The sequence below is a fragment of the Sinocyclocheilus rhinocerous genome, unplaced genomic scaffold, assembly GCF_001515625.1.
Source record: "Sinocyclocheilus rhinocerous isolate Xijiao unplaced genomic scaffold, SAMN03320098_v1.1 scaffold2083, whole genome shotgun sequence".
In the NCBI taxonomy this organism is placed as follows: domain Eukaryota; kingdom Metazoa; phylum Chordata; class Actinopteri; order Cypriniformes; family Cyprinidae; genus Sinocyclocheilus; species Sinocyclocheilus rhinocerous.
The window spans coordinates 177,820-186,354 of record NW_015666157.1 but is presented as its reverse complement, the minus strand read 5'-3'; the positions used below and the strand labels follow the sequence as shown (position 1 = coordinate 186,354).

At 36.7% G+C, this 8,535-nt stretch overlaps 1 protein-coding gene and 1 pseudogene across 1 annotated transcript; both read right to left on the bottom strand.

The window, feature by feature from the left end:
- On the bottom strand, positions 1 to 3,411 carry LOC107731744 (ES1 protein homolog, mitochondrial-like). The gene is made up of 7 exons (XM_016542903.1): positions 3,198 to 3,411; positions 2,183 to 2,235; positions 1,739 to 1,852; positions 1,449 to 1,568; positions 1,157 to 1,249; positions 888 to 1,044; positions 1 to 456 (listed from the first exon to the last, which is right to left on the bottom strand). Exons 1-7 carry the CDS (start codon positions 3,360 to 3,362, stop codon positions 328 to 330), a joined length of 831 nt encoding a protein of 276 aa, XP_016398389.1. The 5' UTR covers positions 3,363 to 3,411; the 3' UTR covers positions 1 to 327.
- A 542-nt stretch (positions 3,412 to 3,953) lies between these two features.
- Positions 3,954 to 8,535, bottom strand: LOC107731737 (interferon-induced GTP-binding protein Mx-like; annotated as a pseudogene).

Genomic DNA, 8,535 nt, shown 5'->3' with positions numbered 1-8,535 from the left:
ACTGGTGAGTTTATCCTACGTGGCAAGTTAAAGTTTCCAAAATTGAGAAAATCTTGGGAGCTACATATAATTCACATTATCTTTTTTAAATACAGAGAGTGCCCTCTGCTGGATATTCGCCAAAATACAATTTAACACTGTCAGGCAGATATACTGTATGTTTGATTAGTAATGTCTGTCAAGTCTTTCAGTCTTGTTTTGCAAATCACTACAAATCACAGCAAGAAATAGCCTACTCTTTATCATGTACGCAGTCTGATACAGATCCTAGATGACTGACGAGCTCTATGTAATGAACCTGAAAATACTGATATATTGGTTGAATTTTCACTTCCCACTGAGCTTTAGAACATCTCTCACCATAGCACCAATCCCATCAAAAATCAAGTGCAACTTTGTTTCACACATGAAAGCAGGTGTGGTCACCACCTTGTTCTTCTTGTCCACATGGGCTTCGTGAGGGTCAAAGGTTAAGGGTAATTCAGACAAACACAACCGTTTATAATATTACAGAGAAGTAAAAGAGAAGAAAAGTAGAAATTATGGCATAAACTTTTCTTTTCATAATTATATCTCATGATTATTAATTAGTATGTCTTAATTTATCTTTATCTTAAAATTATTACTCTTTATGACATCATTTAAATGTTGCATTTCATAATTCTGATTTTTTATGTGACTTTTTATCTCATAATTATGACATTTTATCTCACATTTAAGATTTAGCAAACATTTATTTTTTTCTTGTGTGGTGGAAATGGGTTTCAAAAGAGAAGAGAAGAGAAGAGAAGAGAAGAGAAGAGAAGAGAAGAGAAGAGAAGAGAAGAGAAGAGAAGGAGACGAGAAGAGACGAGACGAGACGAGACGAGACTGTTCAGGTAGGATATGGTGACTTCTTTGACAGTATGTTTGGCTCCCAGTGCAGTGATGGCTTGAGTAGTACCAGCATATGGCCACTTCCCACCTTCTTCCTCCTCATGACCCACCGTCACATCCACACCAGGAAGAACTTTCGCCGCCAGCACTGGAGATATACAGCACAACCTGGTGACCAGAAGACATATCAAAACATGTCCGTAAAGTCTAATTTGATTAATAAACAAAATAAAAACAGCAAATCATGGGTCTAAATAGATAGTAATATATAATAACTAACCCAATTGGCTTTCCTGCATTATGGAAGTCCTTTAAAACTCGCTCAACTTCCTTATTCACCTTACAGTCCTTCCCATCAATGGCAAATGTTGACCTGATGATGGTAAAGATAGATGAAGAAGATAAAATACAGATAACAGAAGAAAATACTAAAACAGAAATGTTAGTGACACATTTAAATATATCTAAAAGCAAAGAAGGTTAATCAAAAAGGTTTTAGTATTGGTTTTATATTTTAATATTTTCTTCAAAAGACACAAGCCTGATTTATCACAATAATCCACATCACTCACAAGTTTTTAGCTGCACCAAAACCACCAGGAAAGATGACTGCATCATGATTACTGACATTCAGTTTTGCCAGGTCAGTGATGTTGCCCCTAGCGATACGTGCTGATTCGGATAATACGTTCCTATATAAAGAAAAGTTGAGCAAGATGGATCATTAATATGTTCATGATTTTTCCTAACCCTAAACTCATCAAGTAACAATACATAAAAGTGCAGTTTTGCAGAGGTATATAATGGACTGTTTTGACACTGTAATCATTCTGAAATCAGAATTTCTTAAAGAACACTTCACCTTGACTCTTTCTCCACAGGCTGACCTTTGCCGTGGTCTATCACATGCATCTGAGACACATCTGGAGCAAACATCTGAACCTCTGCACCTCCCCGACTTAGATGCACAAGGATTCTACATACACAAACACACAGAAAAGCAAAGTATTCACACAAAAGAAAAAGGTTTAAGCAATAGCACACATATCTATGTTTCACTGAGAAGAAAATTCTGAAATATGATGTTAATAATGCTTTTAAAGTTCTTCTTAATATTGATTTAAAAAATACATAGAAACCAACAAATAGCGTTTATATTTACAGCAGTAGAGAACTCCTAAAGTAGCATGACACCCATGCTGCAGCTGGTGCCTTGTTGGTTGTCTGTCCTTTATCACTCTACAGGTTGCTGTGAACCCACTGAATGACTCAAGAAAAAAAATAGTATAGACATAAAACTACTCACGCTGATGCCTCATGGATTTCAGTGCCATCATAGACACCACATCCTGACAACACCTAATAAAAGCAAATATAAAGTTACAGCTTTGCTGTCGGCATGTGTTTTGGAGAGCAGGAAACAAACGCTATAGAAAACACCATCTTGACGCCATCATGCGTCTAGTCAGTGTATTGATTAACAACCGTTACATGCTAACTTCAGTATTAATCTAACTGTAATATTGTTGCGGTGTTCCTCCTGATTACCTTGTCGGGGTTTATTTTGAGATAATGACAGTCGGCCAGAGACTCTATTATCTCGTACACATAAAATGAAAATGTTTTTTTAATCGGTTTTTACCGTTTAATGCAAATGAGCAGACTAAGGGTGTTTTCACACCTGTAGATCGATTGCTTTGTTCCGAAACCTCGTTCAGGCGATCTCGGACCGATTGTTTTGGCGCGGATCCGGGCGCGATTGCCGTGTTCACATATGCCCAAACGAACCGAGCTAGGGGGGGAAACGCGCCCGGAACCGAAACAACAGGCCATGTGTGAAAGCACCCTAAATCAGGGTAACGTGAACCTACCACAACTGACAAATAACTACTTCCAGTAGTAAAAACTAACCTAAAACAATAAACGAAAAATGGAGAAATTGTTAATGAGACCTATTAATTTCACACAAGGCTGCTCTTAAATGGGACAATAAGGCAAGGCAAGGCAAGTTTATTTATATAGCACATTTCATACACAATGGTAATTCAAAGTGCTTTACATAAAATAAAATAATAAAATAAAAATAATCACAACAATAAAACAGGAATTTAAAAACTTTGAAAATGATTTAAAATTGATTGTCTGGAAGCTGATTCCAACTGCGGGCGGCATAATAACTAAAAGCGGACTCCCCTTGTTTTGCGTGAACCCTTGGTATTTCTGACTCGATCCTGACGCGAATAAATATGTGTAGGTAATTTGACATACAGCGTCAATGACAGTCATGTACAGCAACAGCAAATAACGTTAACATTACTTACAACAGCGACTTTTGCGCCCCTGCAGTTTGAAGTCGCATGAAACTGAGCAGCAGCAATATATCTGAGGAGCGTAGAACGGGACAGCGAGCGCAGCGCAAACATGGTGCGGAGTGACATGGAGGCAACCACTGTCTTCTTCAGAGTCACTGACTTACGGAAGAACATAGACACATGCTGCCACCTAACGTTTACTGTGCCAGTCTACATTGTGAAAATGACGAACGGTACCACAGACAGTATAATGAATAACAATAATAACTTGACATTATTAATTATATATACAGTTTGATCGCGTTAATTGGTTTTATTTAATGACTACCATAACAACCTTTCACAATTAGACATTATTTTAAACAACAACTATAAAGAACATAGCATTAACAACACTTCCCTGAACAGGTGCATTTTTACATATAAATGTCTCACATGAAAATTTGTGATATCTATATTCAAACAAATGTGACCTTTTCTCTACTAGTTACTATTTCTCCAGCTATGTGGCTCTTATATTAATATTAAATCAGAGATCACTAAATGAACAGTCAGGAATTCCTATATATTTTTTATGAGTGTAAAACAAAGCGTGGGACAGTTTCCAGGACATGACCTGTTAGTTGAGAATTTGCACAATCACAGTCTTAACTTCTATGTGGTAAACTGGCCAAACGTGAAAAATAACACCCTATTGCAATTCTGAGCTAAGCTTCTGGGATTAGTACAGCAAAAATACACAAATCTATATCAGAAGCTTAACAATTATGCAGAATGCACAAACTTGGACAGGACTTTTCCTGCACTCCTCAGGTGTCCCAGTCTCTCTTTCAGTTCTTTCCTTTTACATGCAACAGCGCAATCTTCCTGGAGCAGGATTCCTGGTTTATTCCTTCCAATCATGGCAAGCATTGCATTCTGAAGCTGAGAGATGTACTGGTCCAGCATGTGGTACTGGACTATCAGTGGAATTTGGTTAGCCAGTCGGTCAGAGGTAATCTAGAAATACATACAAATTATATTTAAACGTGTCCAGTTTACACTGCATAGACAGACACAGACCAACGGCGACAGTCACTAGATTACAGTAGCTCACTTCTCAGATTCAACATGTTCAACCATTCCAACAGATGCCAATGCGGTAACACACTGATCAGCCAAAACCATCCATACATTTTTGGTAAGCAATCATTATTTTACATGTTGCAAAAAGCACAGGGGGTACACAGAGATTAAAGAAGAAAGGTTCCTAATTCTTTAGATACTGTATATGGACAGATGCATAAATGTTTCAAAAGATTACCGTGAAATAGGCAGTGAGATGCTGCGCCATCTCGCGAACATCTGCACTGACGAACGCCCTATGCCCAAGAACTGTTTGGCTTTGTTTTTGTTTTACAGTTTCAAGCTGACTACTGTAGAGATGGTCTTGGGAGTAGACAATCCTCTCCATCTTAAACTGAGAATGTATTTTCTCCTCAGCTCTCTGAAAATGATCATCAAGAAAATCTTCAACTGGTTCTTAAGCAGCCCTCAACAGGTGAGAGAAGGCCTTGAAATGAGAGCCAACGATGCGGTTTACACAGGAATGAACAATGTCTATAAATAAAAGAGAAAGAAAACAGAGCAGCCAATCATAGGAGGTAAAACACACCATTATATATTTCATTTTATTTATGTTTTTTGCTTGATTCTCTCGATCTTTTAGAAAGAAATGCATTATTTGAACATACACATGGTATGTTACTAACATACATAAATATTCAAGGGAAAATCAAAATGAGGACACTGAAAACTTGAAACACTGCCCTTTACCAGTGACGTCTTTGAGCAGTTTTTAAAGCAGGCTCCTCTAGCTCCTCAAAGTGTTTCTTGACAATGTTTTCGAAGGTTCTAGAATTCACAAATTCAGGAAGCTCCTTTCCTCTGCGAGTCCTAACATACTGTTCTACCTCATCTCTGAGGGTTTCCTCTGCTTGGGAGAAAAGATGAAGGATACACAAGAAATCTAGAATGATACAACCACAAGCATATACTGTTGGGACACCCCTGCAGCACAGAGGGTTAAACCCAAAGGGCTCACACCAACATTTTGATACTTGACAGAAGTGGCCTAAATAAACTCAGGAAACAATATATAACATGCTTGAAAGTTGATTGTAGATTCAAATTAATGTTGGAGAGAGAGAAAACAAGACATTCTGATTGCCCTTAAGCAACATAATTTGCATAAATCAGCATGATCATAGATCATTTTAAATTAATGCTAAAATGGTATATTATATAAATACAATATAAAGCTCACTCTTTATGGTTTTGTCATCCAGAACGCGCTTCCATGCAGCAAATTCCTTTCTGATTTTGGTGAAGACCCTCAGTTTTTTAGATCTTCTTCTGCCCTCTTTACTCCTTCGAGGGCATCATTGAACTGGCGAATTTTCTGTAGAGCGAAAGAGTCTCATCTGGCTATGAGATTAAAGAAAAAGGTTACATAAAAATATATGGGGGACAACATGTAAAACTATTCAGGTTTTTTACTGTAATCAGAAAATTGCTCTTCTCTAGTTCATCTAAAGGAACCCCATCTCCCTGCAGTGCTCTAAAATCATCAGACGTTTTCTCTAATTTCATCTCAAGTTGTTTCTGCAACTCTGGCAGCGTTTTCTAGGAAAGTACACAAGTAATGGAAACATTAGAACGCAAAAAACAATCTAGAATTCTGTATCCTATTCTTTCTGTGTGATTAAGTTCCAATTTAGTAGCTGAATACTATACTGTCACTATTATTTTTAGTTCATTTGTATCATTTTTCTATTGAATTTGTCCTTTTATTTGCATTTTATGTTGAATTACTGGCTGTTTGCTTGTCTTCAATAATAGTTTTTGTACTTTTTACTTGCATTAGTTAGCCTAGTATTACTCTCTGCTGTGGCATCAAAATTGGTATGGAGAATTGTAACATTTCATTGGTATGAAAAATTGGGATATAGCAAAATATACTTGAAAAAATACTCATATAGGATTGTGGTCATATAGCCCACTTCTAATCATGTTAATTAATCACACAATAATTTTGTTTATAATGTTTGCCATAATCAAGCAGCCCTACTCTGCAAACGTACAGTAATGTGTTCAACCAATTCTTTTGTGAGTCTTTCTGCAAGAAGGAGTATTGTAGCTTTTCCTTCCTCTAGAAGAGACCTAAAGGCAATGGATAAATTTGACAAAAGTTAAGGACTGCAGCATAACATTCTATATTTTTTAATTAGTGGGTTATGTGAAACATGTATATAAAACATACACACTGTCGTTGTTGTAAAACAACAGCAACAACTTACAAAAAAGGCTGAAAAGTAGCTATACTAAATTCTAAAATGAGATGAATGTCATGATGACCTGTATACTAGAATATATCTCACAAACATTTTGCCATTTTCCAAAGCAATAGTTTGTGTTACAATTCTAAGAAGAAAGACTTGCCTGAAATGAGAATGTTCATAAAAAAAAACGTCTTTCTTTTTCTAGAGCTTTGATCAGATCGAGCTTCTCAATGATGTCTTGCCGGCCTCGGCACTTCACAATCATGTAGCCCTTCTTCAGTTGTATTACTTGATTATTGACTGTTCTGACCAAAGTCACCTCCATGCCTTTGTCCACTAAGTCTGGCTTAGTCAGAATACCTGAATATGAAAACCGGTTTCATTAATTCACAAAGAAAGGTAAACTATAAAACTATAAACTATACTATCAGACAATACTTATTGACATATTCAGTGAGCAGCCTATCTAAAATGTTGCATACCCAGGGTCCTTTGTCCAGTTGAATCAACTCTGAAGGCCATCTGCAGCGCCTCAGTGGTGGCGATGTCAATGTTCGCAGGCACCACAACCAAACTGATGGTCTCTTGTCTTTTAATTAACTTTTCAATGAGATCTTTTATCTGTTACAGCAAACCAAAATTACTGATGCTGAAGGAATACACTTTATTACTGAATAAAACAATATAAAGGTTTTTTTTATATTATTATGATTTTATATATTTTTATATATTTATTATAAATGGCACAGTCCAAACTGTAATGTTATATGAAATTCCCATTACCATATTAGAACCCATAATTCCTGTTAGTATTTTTGTTTACAGGTCTGTGTCTATGAAGCTGCTATCCAAAATATTTGAATGCTGTAAACATTTCTGCACATTTCCATATACAAATTACGTCTTACTTGTTTCTCTATGTCTTTTGGCTGGTCAGCTGCCTATTTGTAAAGACTTTTCTCCAAATGTAAAGATCTATGATAAATAAGTGTAAAGGAATTCAAACACTTTCAAGAACAGTACATACATCCATAAATATGCACACACGTTCATATAGATAGATAGATAGATACTGTAGGTTATATATTTTATTTGTGAACTGATGTTCAGCTTTATTTTAGGATCATGAAAGCTTGATAAACACTGCAGATATGATGGCCACAGACACAATGTGCTTTTATTCCTCACTAAAAACCCTCATGGGTTGTGTTTTCAAGTAATCTCAGGTTTGATTTCGACATAACCTGAACTCAGGAGAGGCACAGGAACGAGACAGGGATAGCTGCAGGTCAGAGAAATGGGTGTGCAGAAAGGTAAGGAAATGACAAAAAGTAGGGGGCGTGTCGAAAGGTTTCTCACTGGTGAAAGGAGCTTCTTGCTGGCAACTGAGTTGGCCAATCAGCATCTGTGCTTGAAGAAACTGTTATTGAGCAAAGAACCTATAAGGAAAATGACAGCAGAGCTGCAGAGGGAAAAAAAATATATATATATATATATAAGCACAGAGTTTAACATACTTCTGGTGCTTTGAGAGATGTGTGTGGTGTTTTTGACATGTTTAATAATTTTCAATAATTTGGAATGGCAATAATTTGGTTTAAAATATTATTTCCGGACATTGAAATGTGACTATATAATTGAAAACCTATATATTTAAACCAGCATAATTCATGTATGATTGTACACTGTGAAGTTCTCAAACCTTAGTCTTGTAATTTCACATTTGAAATAATTCTGTAATTTATAATTGTATAAAGACAGACAGACAGATAACAAAGAACAATGTGCTTTGTGCTTGTATTACCTGTTCCTCTAGGCAGGGCCACTCCAGACAGGGCTTCCAACACTGAACTCTTTCCTGAGCTCTGGTCGCCTATGACAGCAATAGCTGGCAGGTTCAGGTCTTTTTCAACACCTAAAGACCTGAGAGAGTCCACTAGGTCGATGCATGGTCGCACCTTCTCTTCATAGTGCTGGATCAGACCACTGGTTGCATTTCCTCCATTTGAAGAAACGCGTGAAGACAT

What these genes read in the sequence shown, in the direction of transcription:
- LOC107731744 (XM_016542903.1), bottom strand. Translation starts at nt 3,362, where the DNA reads ATGTTCTTCCGTAAGTCAGTGACTCTGAAGAAGACAGTGGTTGCCTCC. An exon ending in GAAATCCATGAGGCATCAGC is followed by an intron (nt 1,853 to 2,182) that starts GTGAGTAGTTTT and finishes TTGTGTATGTAG; the next exon opens with AATCCTTGTGCATCTAAGTC. An exon ending in ATACTGTCAAAGAAGTCACC is followed by an intron (nt 457 to 887) that starts ATATCCTACCTG and finishes TTTGACCCTCAC; the next exon opens with GAAGCCCATGTGGACAAGAA.